Source organism: Apium graveolens, chromosome 10, assembly GCF_009905375.1.
Source record: "Apium graveolens cultivar Ventura chromosome 10, ASM990537v1, whole genome shotgun sequence".
NCBI lineage: Eukaryota > Viridiplantae > Streptophyta > Magnoliopsida > Apiales > Apiaceae > Apium > Apium graveolens.
In genome coordinates, this window is record NC_133656.1 from 222,716,545 (window position 1) to 222,740,106 (window position 23,562).

General features: G+C 31.3%; 1 protein-coding gene across 1 annotated transcript; it reads right to left on the bottom strand.

Annotated features, from left to right (window-relative positions):
- Positions 1 to 3,880: 3,880 nt before the first annotated feature.
- On the bottom strand, positions 3,881 to 6,847 carry LOC141693598 (BTB/POZ domain and ankyrin repeat-containing protein BOP-like). The gene is made up of 2 exons (XM_074498740.1): positions 6,086 to 6,847; positions 3,881 to 5,062 (listed from the first exon to the last, which is right to left on the bottom strand). The coding sequence occupies exons 1-2, from the start codon at positions 6,584 to 6,586 to the stop codon at positions 4,067 to 4,069; spliced, it is 1,497 nt and encodes a 498-aa protein (XP_074354841.1). The 5' UTR covers positions 6,587 to 6,847; the 3' UTR covers positions 3,881 to 4,066.
- Positions 6,848 to 23,562: the final 16,715 nt, after the last annotated feature.

Consider the following 23,562-nt stretch of genomic DNA (forward strand, 5'->3'; position numbering starts at 1 on the left):
TCTTCTGCAGCCTGTCACCAAGTATGGGGAGCCAAAAAGAGAAGTGTTGGGACCTGATAAAAGATGGACAATTGACCTTCGTGTGTAGTGTAATCTTCTTTTAGGTAAAAGAAATTCTTGTTGAAATTGATGTGACCTGACCTATCCTTGTATTTGGAGCAAAACTTATACACACATGGTATCAGATTACGGTAATAACTTATTCTTAAAGCTGAACAAACCTGATCACAAACAATATGATTTCATGAGTAACACAAAAATATGATATAAAGATAGAAAAGTATATAAAAATCGGTTAATACTTGTTGTACAGAATGATGTACAAAATTTTGTATATAATGACATGTAATGTATTTTAATTTGAATGACTTCCTCGTATAAATCAACAAAATCAATTAAAACACCCCATATAATATCATATCATTATGTATAAATATTTTGTACAAAATTCTGTACATTTCCCACTGCCAAACTGTATGGAACATGACAATGTGGTAGGCAAGAGCGGGAGTCTACGCACTGACCATAGTCCAAACAGAAATTAAAATATTTCAAAAACAGTCAATTACGGATTATCTGAATCTACAGTTATGTATAATGTACGTATATATAGTGTACATTTATTTATTCAATAAAAGATAAAGTTATTGAATTTATGAATAAAACGTAGGTGTACGTTTGCAGAAATTGGGTAATCATCGTGTGGTCACACTCAATGTTGCATTCATGCTTGACAACTAATCAATTTGTCTACTAATCCCCCCCTTTAAATAATTAGCACCGTTAAAAGCCCAATCAATTTTGTCTAACAAGTACCCCATTAAACCCAAGTAGGGCAGTGATGAGACGTCTCGTCCTCCGCATTGGAATATTAAAGTCTTCTTATATGAATCCCCAAGATGACAGCTCGTGAGAATGTGATGCCATTTTATTAGTATATTTATTTTTATATTCCTCCTCAAATTTTGTTCAGGTACATGAACATTTATATAGAATGATTAAGTACGCATAGATATGAAAAATATTAGATTGATAGACAGGTGCTTGGTGATGGGACATGAAAATAACAGTAGGGCACACTAATAATAATAATAATAGGACATAATATTAGATTTACGCGTTCATAATTTGATTTGTTCGCTATATTACGATAAGTTGACAAGAAAGGATGAAAAGATTGAACTGAATCCGCTTCGTCTCGTTAACAGCAAAGTTCCATAGATTCTCCCTTGTCCCATTCCATATATGGAGATGTTTCTTATGGCTTACTGGTCTTGCTATATCCACCGACGATTTTTACCAGAAAAATGCTAAAAACGCTTATATGAAAGGAAGAATAGTGCACCCAATATAGTCACATATTAGGTTCTTTATATTTTGACCTCATCAGTCATCAAGTTATATGTCCAGTATTTTGTTAAGTTTTAATGTGAAGCTCGTGATGGATTAAAATTATTCTAAATTGAAGTAATATATTTTGTAAACTGTAGACTGGAACTCTGGATGCGTTTAATATCAAAAACTATTAGTAATGTGGGTGATAATTTTATTTTGTTAAATATAAAGTAGGTAATGAATGCGTCTAAAAAATTCAATCAGATTACTCATTGCAATTTTGATTTAAAATTATTATCAATTAACTTAATATTCCGACAAAGTCGAAACTTGAAATTACCAAAAATTGAAAAATATGGTAAAATTGAAAAATTGTAACATAGAATGATAGAACTCAATTTTGGTTTCAATATGATTACTAAAATTTTCTATTTGGCGTAAAGAATCATCGATGAAATCTGATTTTAATTCTCCTATTTGAGTTATTTATGAATTAAATATGAAGATTAAAAACGAGATTTCAATCATGATTCCGTGAGTCAAATTACAAATTTTAATAATCATATTAAAGTCCAAAACGAGTCATACCCTTCCTTGTTAATATTTTCGATTTTGGCTGATTTTAGTTTTCTTCTTTAGGAGAATGATCAAATTAAGTTAATTGATGATCACTTTGAGTGAATTTTGTAATTAGTGATCTACTTAATTTTTTAGACGTAATCAATTATCTACTTAATATTTAACTGTAATTTTTTATTCATCATTCTTTTATATATATATCTATATATATATAGATATATAGATGTTTAGAACATTTTCAAATTGCTTCATTTTTTTACACATAATTAAAAATATTATATTTTATATTATCTCTCTTTCACATCATTTTTAGCACCCTTATTTTACAAAATACGTTCAAAATATCAACTTCATTATTTTAACAAATAAATGTAAACCATAAATTATCAAACAAATAATATTTTATACAGTACGACCCCAGTTGAACTTGGTATCCTACTTTAAATGATATCAATTTGTATAATTTTAATATTAACTCACTTGATATCCAAAGACACACCAAGAACTTTAAAAGCATTTCCAACCCACACTTCACATTATCTACAATTGATATGACACTTGAAATATCAAATGTACACAATAGGAGACAGGAATTCATCTCCAAGGACACTCACCCATTATCTATAATTTTAGAAAATTGCATATGGCTTCTCCATGTTTCCTAGTGAGAAGCTTTCTATATAATTCTACACCAGGATTTTTTACTCACAATAGTGCCACTTTTTTTGCATTTGTAATTTATGTTATATCATTATGTACTGGTTCTCCACCTAGACTAATTATTAATTTTTAATTATATATAATCGATATAGAGAATAGCATTAAAATGTAATATTAATACCTTTTTAATTCTGTGTGTATTTAGAAAATGCACTATAAAAAATAAGGTTAAATACAAATAATTATTATATATAATATTTTAGAGAATAATTTTAAAGAATAGGGTTAAAGATGCTCTATAATGTCAATTAACTTCCTGCCACTGACACTTCATTAGAGATGTTATTAGTGCTATGAGACAACTATGCTCTTTTTACACTTCTTATTTATCACAAAAGATTGCTAAAAAGGACCCATGTGTGTATGACTGTTTTTCAATATTTAATTTTTGAAAATATCTCGTGTATGTGGGTCTTTTTTCGAGCAGCCGAAACACACTATTGGTCCCGGCTAAACACACACACATATAACTTCAAATTAACAAACTAATTAAATATTTTTTTTGACCGAAACTAATTAACTAACTAACACGAACTTGAAGATAACAAGTAATTCTAAAAGCACTTTTTATGACTTCTTTTTCACATGTCTTCTAAACATTTGTTTTGCAAATTTACCAGATTGCATATCAAGAGACGTGAACTGAACATGTAGACTAGATGCAAAAATTGGATTGTGAAGAGGTTAAATAAGACCCCTCGGTCAAAACTAAAATTTTTAAAGACCAACCATATATCTACTCGAGCTTATTATAGTTTGGACAAACATTCTAAATTTAGTCCAAAATTTTGCAGAGGTACACCTTCATTTTTTTGCTAATTTCAAGAGGTAGAGAACCACCTTCAACCTTCAGGATTTCATTTTCTTTATAATTAATTAGGTGTTTAGTTCACGCACAGCTCCACTAATCAGTTTCAGGATTTTATGCATTTATATATTTTGATTGTGTTTTAGACTAAAATTCACGATTCATGTCAAGCTGAAAATCGCCAGTTTTTGTCGTTGATAATGTACATTGAAGGCCAACCAAATTGCTATGTTCTACTTGAGAAAAGACCAATTCTACTCGCCGGCTAAACATTTCGTAAAATGGATATTCTCATGCTTTATAATTTAAGGTTTTTTTTATTATGTATTCATGGGCATGTGGCATAATTAATAAGAAAGAAGAAAGATACATAAATAATCGATTTTGAGCGTTTCTGCTGTGGCAAGATCAAAATTTAGGAACATTCACAGCATGAAGTGTAGATTAATAAATTATCATAAATAAATTCATAATAGGTAATTAATATCCGTTTTCTTGTCTTCATCATCATCCAGCCGATTTCCAACTTGAAAAATCAAGTTTGAATGGACGATTAGGAGAGTACTATATATAGTGTCTAGTTATATAGGATATTTAAAAAGTTGGGCTCTTAATATAGCACCACTAATAATTATGATGCGGATGATGATACATGGATGAAGGGTCACAACCACCACCTCGATTCATAGCGTCGCTGCTTTGGGTATCTCCTTCATTAATATGCGTTGTAGCTCCCAGGTTGAGATACACCAATCTTGAATCAAGGTTCAAGTTACCTACATTACCTCCACGCCCTCCTCCGCTACTATGATGATGATCTTCGTTTCCCATTGGCGGTGGATATATGGTTGTTGATGTGTTAGCTCCCCCGCTGCCACTGCCATCGCCTCCACCAACTTCCTCCCTTGAAATAACCAATGCTGCCGACTGAACAAGCTCCAGGCATAACCTAAGCTTGTTTGGTTCAATGTGAGTTAGGCCTGGAATAGCCCCTTTGAATAGAAAATCAGAAGTTAGGGTTCGTAACACATCCAGGGGAGTAATGCCTTCCATTGTACGGACATTAGGGTCTGCATGGTGGTCAAGAAGAACTGCCACCATATCTGGCGACACCATCTCAGCTGCTATGTGGAGTGGCGTTTTACCTGCGGGTCCAGCCGGGTAGTTCACTTCAGCTGCACCAAGTTCTAGCAATGCCTTGACAACCTCTCGGCTACAATTCTCCACCGCATAGTGTAGGGCTAGTGCCTCGTCCAAGTTTAGACCTTCTCCCATAACCATGAGCTTGACAAGTTCCACGTCAGAAGAGTCTAATGCTCGTCTCATTCTTCGAATTTTCTGATCTTCCAGGTCTAAAGCGAGGTCGTGTTGATGATGGTGGTGATGTTGGTCTGACATGAGAGATCGACGAGCAAGGGTGGATTTAAAACGAAGCTCTTCGATTTTGGCTACAACATCTATTGGGAGATGCTTGGCTAAGATTTCAGGTGGAAGGCCCGATTTGGCAACCAAATGGGAACAAGTGGTCCATAGTTGATGCATGTCTTGTTTTCTTGATGCTATTAAAACCTTCATTACATCTTCAATTGATGCTTTGTCTACTATGGTTTCCAATTGCTTCTGCAAGTGCAACAATATCAAAAACACATCATGCACATTTAGGTAGTAGTACTATTTATAAGACTTTCCACTAATAATACATAATCATCATGTGAATACACCAATGCACGTGTGTGACACAAATATAGTGAGAGAGGGAAGAGGAAGGTCATGTAGTGTTTTGGCAATTAGTAGTTTGGTTTTATTGAGAAAACTGTAAACCAAATGAGGAAAGTGGGGTTTGGTTGGGAAAGCAAAGCTAATGGTAGTAGATCTTATTTGAAGGGGGATATCACTGTGGAAAGACAAGACATCAAGACATGGATAAATCAAGAACTATATTTAGAAACTATTGGGAGTAGAACTTATAAATGTGAGGAACCCAATTCCAGAAATATCAATATACAACTATAGATTCTGTATACCCACACCCCTTGTTTACATTTACATGAAATGAAGGTAATCATTATTATCATAACTCCCTTCTGTCTATATATCTACACTCTAGTCAAGATTGACATATATATGTATATTCATAATAAATGTCACAACTTATGACAATTTCTCATCCAATTGTTTTGTTTATTTAGAAGACATATACATCCCTAATAATCATAAGAATAATTTTTTAATTTGTGTCACACTCTACCATATATACGTATAGCTGTTAAAGCTGCTGAAATTTATAGATATAGCTGGCTAACAAAACTGGAAAATAGTTGAATCAAACGCTGCAAAAGCTAGAAAAAGTGGTAATCATAAGGAGAAATTCTAAAGATGTAGCAGAGAAAAGTAGATTTAGTACTAGATTAGTTTCATTCAAGAAATAGTTTACGTTCAACAAATTTTACATTTGTTCAGAAATTAACCCATTTGATTAAATGTAATAAAAACAATCTGTTCATACTCAAAATCCTATAACAAATCTAGGCGGGAGAAAGAGACGAGATCCCAAAGAGGTGTAATAATATTTTATTATTTTAGACATAATATTTGCACACGCACAAGGAGTATATTAAATATTATAAGTGTGACTAAAATTACCTGAGTGAGCAATGCGAGCTGTTCAATACCAAAAGATCTAGCGGCTGCAAGGGTTTCAAGAGCAAGATCAACGGCTGCAGTGCAATGTGTATGCCAACAACCCCTCTCCCCACAATTAGGCCTAGGCTCATGCTTTTGAGGCACAATTGAGACTTGACCACTGTACAAGAATTGCAACATCAACAAAAACACTTCATAACCTACTGAATTCACTGGTATGACTTGCGAATTTGGGCCACCTCTAGGCGATGATGCCAACGCGCCACCACCCCCGCCAGACCTCGACCCACTCCCCACGGAGGACGCGTCGAGACCTGCCGGGGTCTCTGGCCCACAAAAGAATTTCCTGAAGAAAAGGCTCCTTGCTGCCAAGATGCACCTGTGTGCGTGGACCAGACGACCCTCAACACTGAAGGTTACATCACTGAAGGCTTGTCCGTTAATCAAAAGGTAAAGATAATCTAGAGATAGAGATCTTAAATAGTCCTCAAGGGAAGACATCCTATATCCAGAGAGAGAGAGAGACTGTTACTTATACTATAATATGATCGATGGCTCAAAAGACAGAGAGGGGATACAATAACTAGGGTTTTGGTGTGTGTTTGTGGGGGAAAGAAAGAAAGATTAAGATGGAGATATACGTGGAGAAAAGATTTGTGTCTCCATCTTTCTTTCTTCTGGTACTCCAATAATATTGTGATAGTAGTTTCTCTATTCTATGATGGGGTGTGTGGTACAAGATATTATGTGTAATATGGGTGGCTGTTCTGGGCGGCTCAACTATTTAAAAAGCACCACTACGTCCTTTATATTTTTTTTATTGTACTTATAATATTTCAATTATTATTTGGAATTTTATATTAATATACTAATGTTTTAATATTTTGAATTTTAAATAAAACTAGCTTAAAACCCGTGTCATGCACGGATCGCACAATTTTTTTTAATATTATATATTAAAAAAAAATGAATTCAATTCTTAATTTTATTTATTTAAAAACTTTAAATGATATGCCTTCATGATAATTATATTAGTAGACGTATATGTTCATAACTTTTTAGAATATTTAAACTTATTTAAAGTTGTAGCATTGGTAAGGGGGAAATATTATTAAAACAAAATTATTATTATCATTTTTTTTATCATTGAAAACCCGCAACCGCTACATTCGGGTGCGCCCGAGATAAACCCCATGGGCTCACGTAAACCGCACTTAAACTACAGGTTCACATCCAGAAAGCATAATCATAAATTCTCCTCCCATTGGATTCGAACTTGTGACAAAGAGGATAGTTATCACCTCTTTAACCAACTGAGCCAACCCATGTGGTCCACGATTATTATTTTATTTAAGGTAAAAATATAACGTCTCTGTTATATTGGCACCTTAAGAAGTATTATTTTAGCATGGTAATTACTTAATCGATTAACTATAACTCTGTAAAAGATTTTTGAAAAAGACAATATTACTAATTGAACGATATAGTTTTATTGATAATTACTCCCTCCGTCTCTCTCAATTCTTTACATTTGGGGACGGGGCTCGACACGCATTTTAATGCTCTTATTAAACGTAGTTGCATAATTTTTTTTATTTTTTTTTTAATTTTTTTCTTCTAAATAAAAATTTGCTATTCAAATTTTAATACAAAAAAAGAAAATTTTAAAAATAAATTACATAAATATATTTTATAGTTGCATTAAAATGCGTGTCAAACATGTGAAAAAAACTGTAAAGAAATGAGAAGGACGGAGGTAGTATATGTGTATTTAAAAAAAATATTTATGTTTTAATCAAAATTTGACTTTTTAGTTCACATCAATAGGATACGAATTATACCTAGTCTAATATTAATTTGATTAATATCATATAAATGGTTTACATAATTTTATTTTAACCCGATGCCGACTGCACCGATCAAATCAAACTAATTATTTTTAGTTTAATTTTATTTTTTTTAAAGTCTAGATCAATAAGATAGTTTTGTTTTAGACTGAATAATTAATATATATGAATTTGTTTTTGTTGGTCGAATTGTATTTTTATTTTAGTTTTGTTTTAGTCTAAATCAATTGTATAATATTTTTTTTCTGGATAAATAAAATATATTATTTTGTTTATCCAAGTTCATTAGTGTAATTTTTTCAAAAGAACTGATAGTATTATTATTTTATCTTAACCCGAGTCACATTATATCAACTAAATCTAAATAATTATATTTAGTTTGATTAAATTTAATATAGCCCGAAGTAACAAATTAAAGTAATATAGAACTTGATATGAATTAAAATTTAAATTTATATAAGAAGTTGAATTTAATGTAAATTATAATGATATAGAGTTCAATATAAAATAGAAATGAAATTGATAAAGTAAAAGAGGAAGTTGACTTCAATATTAATTAGCATTAGAATTGATCGACTCAATAATTAAAAATATAATAATTATTTAAGGATAATTAAGTAATTTCAGCAAGTACCGACCGACCGACTAACAAACTTTTAATGTTTCGTTTATTATAATATAATATAGATTAATACTACAAATCATTTAATTTATTCGAACATTTGTTTAAATTTAAAATTTCAAATAAAAACAAGTTCCCAAGTTGGAAGAATATTTCAATTAGCACCTCTTGTTTGTAATTTAACTAATCATGTTACCTTTCAAGGTTCAATTTATTGTCATTATACTCACTAGTTTAAACTTTATTTTTTTTTATTTTTGATAGTGCTTAATTCTAGTTTATATCTATCTATCTAAGAAAATTCTACGAAGTTCTTATTTTTTATGGAGTCCCAAAATTTATATACGTTTTGCAATTAAAATTTTACGTAAAATATTTTAGAACAAATTATTTTGCGAATCATGTTATATAAGTATAGCTATTTTGATAAAAATCTTTAAAATCTTATATTTAACAAGTAGATAATGTATCTTCTACAATGTTAATTTGTATGTTCTACAAACTAAGAATGTTTTGCTAAACAATTTTATTTTGCGAAATCCTACTTTTAAAATATACGGAATTTGGAAGATTTTTATTAAAATATCGATGTTTATAAAATATGATTCATATAATTAATATGTTTTGCAATATTCGAAGTAGTATTTTTAGTTTCAGAACATAAATGGACTCCAGTACTCAAAAATATGAGATTCCATAGAACTTAAATATATATATATATATATATATATATATATATATAAGCAAAATTCCATGGAGACCGCTATTTCAGCGGAGACCTTGGAGACCGCCTATGTTCTGCAATCGAAACACTTTAAAAAATATTATTTTGTGAAGTATGTTGTATGAATATCTCTAATTCATTAAAATTAATGAAGATCCTTTAGGTTTAATAAGTAGAATGTGTATGTTCTGCAAGTTGATCAAGAAATGATCTGCAAACTAAACATGTTTCGGAGATTAAAATATTTTGTAATGTTCTACATGCAATATGTATATGATATTAAAGATTTTGAATAAAATAATGATTTTTGCAGAACAAGATCCGTAAAATAATACGTTTACAATGTTTTTATGCAAGATTTTACTTGCTTAACATAAATGGTCTCCAAGGTCTCTAACAAAAAGGCGGTCTCCATAGAACTTAACTTTATATATATATATATAGGGCTACTCCAATAGAAAGTAATTTAGAATAGAAACTAGAAACCAAATAATTTTTTTTTAAAATTAATTCAAAATATAACACATATGGTATGCAAATCGATCGTTGAGAGATGTAAAAATATAGTGAAATCGGATTTTAAAAAAAACTTACGGTTTGACGGGAAAAATCAAATTAAAAATGGAGGGGAAAAGCTGAAATTGGGTGTGGGAGGGTGCATAGTAGTTGGGTGGGGTGATTTAGGGGGGGCATTAATTAGATTAGGTAGATCTAATGGTTTAGATTGGTTCCTAAATTCTATTTTAATTTTAGTTTGTATTTGATCATTCCCCTATATATATATTGGGTTGCGCTCAAGAGAGAATCAGTCATTAAAATGGAACCTTAGAACCATTAGAATATAAGGCAAATTCTTGTGCAGAACCCTAAACTTTAAATATACTGTCATGATCTAAACCTATATACATGTTTTTGCATCGTTGTGTATGCTTAAAAAATATTTTCAAAATATTTTCACAATATAAATGCGTAATTCTGTTGCAGAACCTAACAAATAAGGCAAAATTCTACATTTGAACCCTTTCCTAAGATGTACAGGTTCTATGAGTTCTTTATGTACGGGTTTTATGAGGAACATGACCCCATACATATGAATGATTATTTTAGTCTATGTTAATTTGATTGATAGGCTGCTAGGTGACTTAAGGAAGAGAAAACATATGTGGCTACGTATTAGTGAATTGTTTTGAATTCAACTGGGACATTCAAGGGAAGAAGTCGACCACAAGGTGTATTAGAAGTCAATCATGCTTTCTTCTTCACCCTAGAAGGCGACATGCTTTATTTTTTTCCTTAGTAGTATTTTATTTGCTTTTATAAATGTCGGCATCAAACTTGGAGGCCTTAGAAGGTGACTTGGACCATGGTATAATCTAGAGCGCGACCAAGCCCACTAATCGACCTTGATCAAGCCACAAGTCGACTTCAAACTCTTGTCAAGATCAGAAGTCGACTAGACACATGGAATAAGTCGACAGTAATCTTGCTGGAATGTCAGAATTCGACCAAAGCCATGGTTGGTGTCGACTAGTGCCTCTTTGCCTTGTTACATCCACTTGTTTTCAAACTACAAAATGAGCATATGGTCGGGACCACTCTAGGAGGCTACAAGGTGACATGGTGAAGCTCGAGAAGGCGACACAACATTGCCTTAACCATTTTTTATGTTTTATTCCTTGTAGAAGGCAACATGCATCACATGTTGATGCTGGGAGATGACATGAAGCGAGAACCATGGAGACATGGCATTATCCCTTAAAAACTTTAGCAATCCCAAAGTTCTTGATAGCGACTGAGGTATAAAAATCTATAAACTAGAGTTTACTTGGCATTTTAAGTCTTGGAGCCAACAAGAAACATTAGAAATGTTCTTGCAATAAAGATATGCCCATGCCTTCTTGTATTTGAATCTTTAACCTTGATCTGTGTAATCTTCTAAGCTTCTTTGTTATCTTCAAGTCTTCGTACAAAATCATATGACATTCTGCTTCGATATGAATCCTTAATTAACAATATTTCGAGAGATAATACTCAGTTTTCTTGCACGGACCACGGACACCTAGCGCAATGATTTGGTTTACTAGCGACTAGTTCCACTGACGCCTCCAAATCCGGGGTCTAGATTTGAAAAGAAAGGAAAGCTGAGTCCACATTATGTTGGCCCTTTTGAGATTTTGAGGCGTGTGGGAAAGGTCGCTTACGAGTTAGCCTTACAACCACACATGCAGCATATCCATAATGTGTTCCATGTGTCAATGTTAAAGCGTTATTTGTCTGATTCCAATCATGTGATAGAGTATGAGCCAATTGAGATCCACCCAGATTTGTCTTTTGTAGAGCGACCGGTGCAAATTTTAGACTAGCAGAAAAAAGTGCTTAGGAATAAGTCTGTGTCCTTAGTGCGAGTTTTGTGGAGGAATCCTAAGATTGAAGAGTCGACCTGGGAATTGGAAAGCAAAATGCTAGACAAATATCCTCAGTTATTTTCTTAAGTTGATTCCGAGGACGGAATCTTGTTAGATGGGGAAAAATGTAATATCCGGGAAAATTCTGTAAATATTTTGTGAGATATAAAAAATATATAATATCTTTAATTAAATTAAAATGTTTATTGCCATGATTTAACAAGTGTTAACTACTATGTGCGGTCCCACAAGGACCAAATTATTTTTCGAATATATGTTATGCGTTTAAAATGCAATCGTATGAAATGATACGCAATTTGGACGCGTGCCTCATTACATTTATTCAGTGTTACGTGTTAAATCTTGTTTTGTGTGCAATTGTATATATTACATTCATTTTCAGGATTTATTCTAAATTTAAAAAGTATTTTGGTTTCGTAAAAATTATCGGACCGGGACCTGACCAGGACGTAAAAGCCCACAACATTTATGTTTATATTTTTATAAAATCAAAGATCCCTAAAATATTTCATGTTTTTTTGTATTTTTGAAATGTACATAATTTTCGGGAAATTTTGATATAGATATTATATTTATTTATCAATAATATTTGAATAGTATTTCCCCGTAAATTATTATTTTCGAGTTTCGATTCAAATTATATGAACAAAAAGTACCGCTTTGTTATTTATCGGGGTCGTGTATGTAGGTATAAATAAGCCTCGTTATTATTTGTTTGTTTTAAAAAAATCAAAATCTAAACAGATAATACAATTTTCTTCTCGGTTATTCGATAAACACCTTGCAAAACTCGTTTCAAAGAATTCCAATTTTCGAGTGATCCCGCCATCCTTTATTTTGATCTTGATACCATATCAAAGCTGGTGATTCCCCGATCATTTTGGCATCAAGAACGCGACCTAAGGTCGAGTATTCTGTTCGAACCTTGTTCGTGAGAATGGACAAATTTGTGAATTCCTTATTCTATGATTATTGTATTGTTTTGATGATTGATTATGATTCATGAGATGAGTTTGAGTAATTTCATGTATTTAGTTGTACAAACCGATTACGTGAACTATTAATTCGAGTTTTAATTATTTTTTGTTTTTTAAACTTCGAACTTTTGGATTTTATGATGATGGATTGATAATTATAAAGGCATGAGTTGATTCTGGAGATTATCAGCATGATTTTGATATATAAATCTTTGATTTTGGTTGAGGAATTGCTAAAATAGGGTTTTTGACGGAATTCTTTGAGTTTCACCAATTTTAATGCTGAATTTTGATCGGAAAATGTTATTCGTTAATTGTTGGTTGTGGTTGTTGGTCTGGTAGTGTTGCTAAGTTGATTTTGGACGAGTTAAACTAAAAAACCCGATTCAACCGTTTGTTTTTGACTGAGAATTGCAGTCGCCGTATTTTGCCACGTCGACCAAAATCTGGGAATTCCCAGAAACCAGTGGAAATTCCGGCCACCATCAAAACAGACCTGTCCTGTTCTTACTCGACCAGTTTTATTTTGTTCTAACCCGGTTTTAATCCTTAAAAAAACCTCTAACCCCAATTTTAATATGTTATTGCAAAATTTTATTTTAAAAATAATTTAAAATTTCTAAATTTAAATCTAAAATTGATTTTAATTTAAAAATAATTTAGTTAATTATTTTTAAATAATTAACCATAATTAATTTAATTAAATAATTAACTAGAATTAATTTAATTATAGAAAAATATATTTTTATTATTTTCAAAAATCATAATTTGATTTAAATATTTATAATTTATTTTGATTAATTATTTATTTTTTAATCAATTGATTAATTCGTTTAATCAATTAATTGTATTTATAAATAGTTAAATGGAATATAATTATTTACGATTAAGCTAAATTATTTTTAAAAAAATATTTTGAGCTTTTGAAAATATATAAAGGTACTCAATAATTAATTAATATTATTATTAATTGACTTATTCTTATTTTATTCATAATAAATAGACCGTTCATCCGTTTAGTACAAAACGAACGCGTCTAGACTCATAAAAATATTCCGCTTCCATTAAAAATACTTTCGAGATATAAATTCTTTTGTATCAAGAGATCGTTTGTTTTGCAAGTCGTTCTGAGTCGGATAATCATTGAAACTTCATATTTTTGACCCGATTTGAGTATTAAAAATACCGAGACCTATCTTTTGACGATCAGAATTACGTGTTATATGAATAACATGATTACGTGCTATGTAATATGCATGTTTTCTATTTACCGCTTTAAATGCCATGTTTAGATTGATCGGGTAGACGTTGAGACGTATAGAAGTCATTTGAGTTTTGTCTGGTTAATTAAATAAGTGCGTTTGATTTATAGGATGAAGGACATGAGGGCAGTCAGGTAGTAGACAGAGTCAGTCTCAGTTTTACTTTCAGGTAAGTACCCCTTTCCTATTCTAATTTCAGGATAAATGAATATTTGTATACTTAGAATTGATATTACTATTATGCATATTCTTGTGATACACTATTTATGGATACTCATGAATTTATTGAGTTCAGGCTATTCTATTAATTGTTCTACTAAGATATTGTTTCCTATTTATGATAGATTGCGAATAACTATTCTATACAGATATACTCTATACAGTGGAACTTGATTTTTATATTTAGCGAATAACTAATCATTCTAGTTATCTCGCCATCAATTGTTGCAGTTACTCCAGACCATGTGAAATGAGGAGTTAATTATTTAAGAAAATCGATTGGTTCGATTCCTTTATGAAAATTATTTTAATGATTAGATGAAAGCATAAGAGGTCATGACGGCGGTCCAGTGAAGAGCTATGTATTATTTATAATTATGATACAACTTTTTCCACGGGCCGATAAGCTGCGTTGTTATTTGAGTACCCGTGTTGTGGGGCATGTTTCTACAAATCATGATCTAGTGTTATCACACGAACTGATTAGCTGTGATAGTACGTCCGTCAGTTAAGGATTCCAATCTAACAACTTATCGTTTACTGTTTATAGTTCATGTTAGCATTTATTATTGATCAAATATTATTATTTATCTCTTTTTCTTCAGTTATCCGCATAATACTATTGTTATCATTTCAAACACATATAATACACTTTTTGTTGAGCGTTTCATAGCTTATACTTATTTTATTATGCTGATCATTCAGTGCGGCTAGCGATGCCCCGTATTTTGCACACGGCAAGGAAGAGGGTGCCCATTGAGAATCCCCAGATCTCTAGATTCCACCTTCCAGCTAGGGTAGGAAGCATAGGACCATCTAGTTTATATATTAGTTTGTAATGTATTAACAAAAGGGAACTATTGTTTAAAACTTAACTAGACTTTTAAGAATTAGTACAACTTCCTGTAGAGGTTATCCTAATCAGTTTTGTAGTTTGTAATAACTCATATTTTGTTATAGTGTCTGTTTCATATTATAATATTTCCTCGATCCTTATGCATGCAGGGGTCATATATAGTATTTTATTCCGCTGTGTATATTATTATATTGATTAGCAGTTAGTGACTCCCAAATCTTGACCCCAGATTTTGAGGGCGTCACAGTTCCACTCTCAGACCTTCGTACTATAATCATTATATTTCGTTGTTAAGTCTTTTACTGTCTTCAATCAATTTCACTTCAATCCTTCAGGTATTTACACTAACCGTAAGAACTGTTTCGAAATTAACCTTATTACTGCGTTGCATGAACATATTAGTGAATTTCACCTGATTTTTTCGTGACGACTTCTTTACAGCAATTCTCAGAATCATATGTGCATATACCTAATTTTCTTTCTGTACTGATTCAAATAAAACATAGATTATTTGCAAGTACTCATTCCATATGACGTTCTACAGCTAGTAGTTTCAATCTTGCTCAGTATCTATCACTAATTACTTATCATAAAAAATTTAAATTTAAAATTTATCATTGATCATCAATATATCTAGAAACTCTGCACATAGACTGCATATTGTCCAAAAATATTAAAGCAAACAAATCAGGCGACAAATAAATAATTAAGACTGTAAAACTTAAATAAATCACACAAATACACCTGCATGCAAAAATGATAAAATATTTATAAAAATTAACAATAAGATGACAATTAATACAAGTTTGGAGCTTGTCAGTTTGCTGTATAGTGTATGCACGAAAGGCTCTTCGGCTAAAGGTCTTGTAGCTAATCATCAAAGCTTCAAATATCACCTTGGTATGACCTTTTGTAATATTATGTCTAATGATGTATAACACCAATATGCTTTATCCTTGATTAATTGACTGAATTTTAGAAATATTTATAGTGATAATATTGTCACAGTAAATTGCAGTTTGTCAGTTTATATGATATACTGGATATCAGTTTATATGATAATTATGACATGTATATAAAAATATGGATAATAATAGATATAAGTAATAATGAAAAATTGGAAATCTTATTATCAGATTTTCTTTTCTTACTGAAAATTTTATATTTTGAAATACTAAGATTTTGGATTAGTTTGTTATTTAATTAACGAGGCATAGGAGGACACCATAATATAAAATTAACGAGGCATAGAAACTAAAATTCAATCCCCATTCCACCATTTTATACCTCTCAAATTATTTTTAAAATTAATATATTTACTTTATAATTTAAATTTCTTAGAAAAAGTGTAGTATTTATGTTATTAATTTGAGGTTACGATATTGCTAAATAGAGCTGCAAATAAATAAAATCGAGCCGAACATAATTATTTTTAAAAGAAGTCGAGCTGCGTTATAACTAAATATAAAGTAATGTTTAAGATCAGCTCGTTAATAAACGAGTCGAACCCGAGGCGAATAGAAGTTTGCTCATGAACGATCAGGCTATGTTCGAACACAATCAAGTTGTACGCTAATAGTTCGCATATGATATTTATTCAAGTAATATTAGAGTATAATTTATAATTTTACAAATTACATTGAGAGCAAAATCTAGTGTTTATCTTATCATGATATACATGTTCACACTCTATACTTGTTTTTAAATCTATATTATTTATTTTTCAGTGACAGATTTAAGAACGTGTCAAATTTTATTTTAAGTTATTGATACATTCACAACTTTAGAAATCATATAATAATTTTTATTTCGATGTCGTTATGTTTTGATAATTTACTTAAATTTGGTTTTTACAAGTTATTTAATGGTTTTATAAATTTTTGAAGACTTAGAGACAAATAACTCGTGATAACAATTTTTTTTCAATAATTTTCTTACGAAAAAGTGTTCAATTTAAAAATGTAAATAAAAAATCTACAATAATTAAATTATAATAAAAATATCGAGAAAAATGTAATAATAAAAATATTTAATTGATTAGTAATAATTTATTATTTATAATATACATAAACCTTATGTGATCTGATTAAAGTTAGCCAGTTTTAACGTAAGTGCAAGCCGATTTCAAGTTAAACGAGTCGAGTCCAACTGAACTAACCAAAATCATGGCTAGGCGGAGCTCCTTTTCATGTTTAAAATCAACTCATTTTCTTTCAATTTTTTTTGTCCGATCATTTTCTTCCAACTTAAAAGGACAAAAATTCCCAAATATTTAACCCCTTAAGGCTCAAATAATCAAGCAATTATAAGTCCAAATTTGTCGCACCCACATGAGCTAACATAAAATTGGAGGATAGGAGAAGGTGTCGGCCGGGGCAAAGGGCGAGGACCGGTACTTGGTTCTTTGGTTCTTAATAGTGTAATTAGCTACGTAATTATGCATGTCAAGCTTAAGAAGACTAATCATGTTTAATGATTGAGGTTAAGTGGGGAAAGCACGTGAGTTGGAGGAGACAGAACACGTGCTAACAAGATTAAACTAACAGAGACCATTAGATTAAGGGGTGAGTATGAAACTACAAATAGTGTCGTTGATTAAATACATACTGCATGATAAGGAGAGTGCAAAGGGTAGTTGTGTTCCTCGCTCTCTCTCTCGCTGCTGCAGTTGGTTTCCTCCCTTTGGACATGCACTAAAATAAAAAGAAAATCCGACGGATTGACAATACGTCACTCCCTGTCTCATGATTTGAAGTCGATTTGACGTTTGACTTGTCATTTCCATTCCCTCTCACCCAAACCCTACCATACATTTATTCTTGATGTGCATCCTTTATAATCTTCTGCTAGCTTATTATTATCATTAAGACGTGATAATCCGGATAACCCGATTAATTTCGAATCGGATTAATTTTGGATTTAACTTTCGAATTATAATATATTTGGAGATAATTCAGGCCACACGTAATTCGATTCAGATCAAATTTGGATTAAAATCGGATAAAAATTTGGATTAAAATCAGATGAAATTCGAATTAAAACCGGTTGACAGTTCAGATTAAATTCGGTTCAAATATTTTCGGATGATAACTTATTTATTTTATTAATTTGTGAAACTTAAACGATATATTTTTCTTAAATTTAATAATTTTAATTTAATATAATATACCTTTACAAAAAATATGATTGAAAAGTTATGTTATCATAATCATAAAATTATTTTAAGTATAAATTTTGCTTATTTTGGGTCATATTTGGTTCAGAATATATATTATTCGGTTTAGATCGGTTTAAAATTTTGATCGGATCTAATATTTCGGATCATTTTTGGTCCAGATAATTTTTGGATCAATTTAATTTAATTTTTAAATAATTATCCGATCATATAATTCGAACCTCGGATCGGATCTTAATTTCATAAATTTCGATTCAATTCACAATTTGTTAGGAGTTTGTTGTGTTTAACTGCTTATTTTCTTACATCCCCGAGTGTTTTGCTAATATTTTTTTTTATCTTATTTTCTTGTATTACATATTTTAACATGTATGATCATTATATTAATCGGATTCCGTATAAATGACGTGCAACCTTCTTTTATTTAACTTTTTTTGCACCATTCCTTCAAAAGGGACGCCCTTTTGATGAAAAATTGGACATATTTTTTGTCAATTTATGGTAATCTTGTTGTTTTTCCTATGAATTACCTTAAGATAAAATTGGTACCTTATATAATATTTCTTTTTGTCGGAACAACCTGAATTAATTATTGTAAATTTTTTTGTTGTAATAAATCTTTTAATATTGTTTTCTAGTATAATCGAGAAAATAATTATAATAAAACCTCATTTTTATCTCTCGTCTCTTTATTTTATAGAAACTAGGATATAAAGCAGCGATACGCGGGGCACATAATCATTTCAAAAATTATGTATTTGGTATCATTGTCCGTCAAGATTAATAATATAATAATTGATATGGTAAATTGAAAATTGCGCATTATATGTTACATAAATTATAATTTGTGCTTTTTGTTTGATAGAAGTTTTTATAGTACAACAAATTTCTATGTCTATTGTTGTGCAACACATGTATGTACAATAACAAGACTAAGTCATATTGACAACCCTAAGATTTAGTTGTGTGATAGTCTAAATCTGTATTTTGTATTGTATTACTTGAGTCTGTAAAAATGTTAAAGATCAGACTGGAGTATTTTTCTGTAAACAGTCTCGAGCCTAAGAATAAATTCTGGAAGAAGATCAACAAGATCATGCCTCATAGAAAAGGTGAAGAAATCTAGAGTTGAATAAATCTGTTTTAGGAAAAATATTCTAAGTCAAGATATCTACAAGTCACAGATCAAGTCATATAGAGAAGTCATTCGAGAACTCTAGAATGATTTATCGAGAAATCCAAATTGGTTTATAGAGAAGTCCTAGAGATATCGAAAAGTCAAATGAAGATATGAAGATTGGAGATATCGACAAGTCAATTTCACATTAGAGATCTCAGAGATATCTATAAGTCAAAATGTATATAGAGATCTCTGAGATATCGACAAATCATTTTGCATATAGAGAACTCATAGATATCGACAAGTCAAAATGAAGATATGAAGATTGGAGATATCGATAAGTCAATTTTCTCATTAGAGATCTCAGAGATATCGACAAGTCATATTTATATGCAGAATTCTGGAGACCTCGACAAGCCAAATTCACTTATAGAGAATTTAGAGACCTCGACAAGTCAAAGACATTTGTAGAGAACTAAGAGATCTCGATAAGTCATTATACTTATCGAGATGTCAGTTCTCTATACAAAAAACTTGAGATATTGATATGAACCTCAAGTACAGAATGCAGACAAGTTAAATATTCAAGATTATCAATCAAAAAATGATCTAATCACTTAGATTGAAAATCTACAAAAGCAGCTTGAAGAGTGCAAGATCAAAAGTCAAGATTAACTGACAAAGGAAAGTCACAGACCTACACGATTTGCAAAGATCCACTAAGCTAGAAATGGAAAGCTTTAGAGATAACTTAAAGTAGGGTTTAATACGTCTTATTGCATGCCGTGTAACCCTGTATTTACTAATATATAAAGTAAATACTGGTCCTTTATTTTTAGATGTAACAAATATATCTAATTTTTCTTGTAACTCTTTCAAGAAAAAGCTGAGTTCTTTACTTACAAAGAACCCAGGATCGTAGCAAGACATATTTAATTTTAATACAAAGTTAAGTGAGTTTTGAAAATACTGTATTTATTGTGCATGCTTTGTTTATTATGTTAAATACATTATCTCTAAATATTAGACAACTTTGTTCACCATTCCAAATAGTTGTAAAAAGCTTTATAAATATCTAAAATACATTAACCCCATTCTGTGTTGTATTCAGTATCTAACATTTGTTGATGTTTTTGAGGTGTTAGAATGAGAGTCGTAAAATCTATTAATTATTTTGCTGAAGTTGTTGGTAAAGTTGATTATATGTTGAAAATAAATTAATTAAAAAAATATTGTACTGGGTCTGTTAGATATATTTGAGATGTCATGTCTAATGTGTTTTATGTTTAGTTTTCAGATCTTAACAAACAGGAAATATCAGTACTTACTGAAATCAACACTTACAGGAAGTCAGAACTTAAGGATATCAGTATTTAAATTACCACGAGATAATTATCAGAAGATGGATATCAGAACTTAAGTGCGGGAGGACGAACAGTTAAGAAAAGGCTGATTGAAAGGAAAGAAGATCAAGACTAAATAAAGAAGAGATATGCATGGAGAAGATTTCTATGGAAAATAGAAGACTTGGAAAAGAAGATATCTAATTGATATATTTTAGGATACATAATCATATTCAATATCAATTAGAGATTATCTTGTAACTGTGTAGTATATAAACATAGACATAAGGTTTACACTATATGTGTTATCATAATCGAAGTTATTATTTATTGTAACCCTAGCAGCTCTCGTGATAAGTTGTTCATCACTGAGAGAGGACAGTTCCATATTATAACAGAGTTTATTGTGTTGAATAAAATCTGTTTTCTGTTACTTGTGTTCTTATATTCGATTTATTTGTGATAAACACTGTATTCAACCCCCTTCTACAGTGTGTGTGACCTAACAAGTGGTATCAGAGCAATCTGTTAACACACAAACAGTTTAAGATCCAAAAACAATCATGTCTGAAGAAGAACAAACTCCAACCAAGCCCACCAAAACTGAAGAACCTCCAAAGACTCAAATCCATAGTCGATATGAGACTATTAGAGTTCCCATACTGAAACCATCTGGATATCCCATATGGAAGGTGAGGATGTCTATGTTTCTGGAAGCTACTGATCCAGAATACCTTGACAGAATCAATGAAGAACCACACAAGCCAACCAAACTCTCTGTTTTAGTTGCAGGTGAACCATCAAAGTCTGTACCAAAGGAGAAGAGTGATTACACTGCTGAAGATATCTCATCAATTGCTAAGGATGCTAAGGTACGACACTTGCTGAATAGTGTCATTGATAATGTAATGTCAAACGGGGTAATTAACTGCAAGACTGCAAAAGAGATATGGAATGCCTTAGAGACAAGATGCCAGGGAACTGATTCAATTAAGAAGAACATGAAGACTATACTTACTCAAGAGTATGAACACTTTGACTCAAAGCCTGATGAGTCATTAACTGGTTTGTATGACAGATTTATCAAACTCTTGAATGATTTATCACTATTTGACAAGGAATATGATCTGGAAGATTCAAATCTTAAATTCCTATTAGCTCTTCCTGAATGTTGGGATTTGAAGGCCACCACTATAAGAGACAACTATGCTCTTGAAGAAACAACTCTTGATGAAATTTATGGGATGCTCAAGACTCATGAACTTGAGATGTAATAAAGAAGCAATAGGAATGGAAGAAAGTCAAGGACTGTTGCTCTTAAGGCTGAGGAGGAATCCCCCAAAGCAGCTGCATCAAGGAAAGGCAAGGGAAAAGCTCTCATCACAAAGTATGATACTGAATCATCAAGTTCTGATACTGATGATGACTCAGAAACTGAAAGCTTACCTGAGATGGATCTCGATGAAGAGATGATGAAGCTGAGTGCTCTTATGGTGAAAGGAATCACAATGATTGCATACAGGAAATTCAGAAAGGGAAAGAAGTTTTTCAGGAAAGGTGCAAGTTCTAATAAGAAGAGTTTCAAAAAATCTGAAGGCAAAGGAGGAAAGTCTGACAGAGGAGATTACACAAATGTCAAATGCTATAATTGTGGTGAGAAAGGCCACATATCTACTGATTGCAAGAAAGTGAGGAGTGACAAATGCAAGGCTCTTGTCACAAATAAGAAAAGCTGGACAGACACTTCAGATTCTGAAAGTGAGGTGAACTATGCCTTGATGGCAAATGCTGATAGCAGTTTTGATGCTGCTGAGTTAAAGGTACCTCAAACTACTTATGCCTTTCATACTGATGATATTAATGAGTTGAGAAGATATCTTAAAACCATGCTCATTAGTTATAGAGATCAAACTTTAACATGTGAAAGATTAACTTCTGAAAATCTTGCTTATAAAAAGAGGAATGATTATTTAGAAAAAGAGTTAGTCATGTTCCATCAAACTCAGAAAGAAAGAGATGATGCTTTCTCTGTTAGGGATGAAGTACTTAAAATGAATGAATCTCTAAAAACTGAGTTAGAAAAGGAAAGAGAGATTATCAGGACTTGGACTAACTCTGGTAAAGCAACTCAGGATATTCTTAGTAGTGGAAACTGGAAAGAGGGCTTAGGTTATGGAGATGATAAGAATGATAAGGGAAGTGTAGAGATTGAGCCTATAGTTGTTAAACAAAAGCCAAAGGTAAATCCTGTTAAGTTTATAGCTGTAAAGTCTGATATTGATAAATCAGAAGTTAAAGAGAAATTAACTTCTGACAAACCAAAATAGGGTAAGCCAACTGAAGTAAACATAGGCTTAATGACAGAGAAGTAGCTTAAGCATAAGCTGAAAGATGTTAAGAATGTAAACAAGGTAAAGCCACCTAGGAAAAATAGGAATGGAAAGGAAGGTGTGAACAAAAGTAACAATTATAAGTCTGTTCCTAATGCTCCTAGAAAAACATATCATAACTGTGGAAATTCTAACCATCTGGCTTCTTTTTGCAGGAAAAATAAGAACATAAACTCCTTACCATCAAAGTCAGGAGTTAAGAGTCAGTCTGTTAGATATAGGCCACAAAATCCTTGTTTTCATTGTGGTAGTTTATGGCATTCCATTTATACTTGTAAGGAATATCATAGTTTGTACTATGATTATTATCAAATAAAACCTTCTTTAAAGAAAGTTAGCATTGTTCCTTCTAGTGTAAGTTCTGATGTAAAGTCTGATAGTGTAAATGCTGATAAGAAAAATGTTAACATAAACTCTGATGTTAAATCCGCTGCAAATGTTAACAAACTTAATAAGGCCAAAAGATCCAAGCAAGCCTGGGTCCTTAAAACTAATCATTAGTGGTCTTTGTGATTG

What these genes read in the sequence shown, in the direction of transcription:
- LOC141693598 (XM_074498740.1), bottom strand. Translation starts at nt 6,586, where the DNA reads ATGTCTTCCCTTGAGGACTATTTAAGATCTCTATCTCTAGATTATCTT. An exon ending in AGCTCGCATTGCTCACTCAG is followed by an intron (nt 5,063 to 6,085) that starts GTAATTTTAGTC and finishes TTGCACTTGCAG; the next exon opens with AAGCAATTGGAAACCATAGT.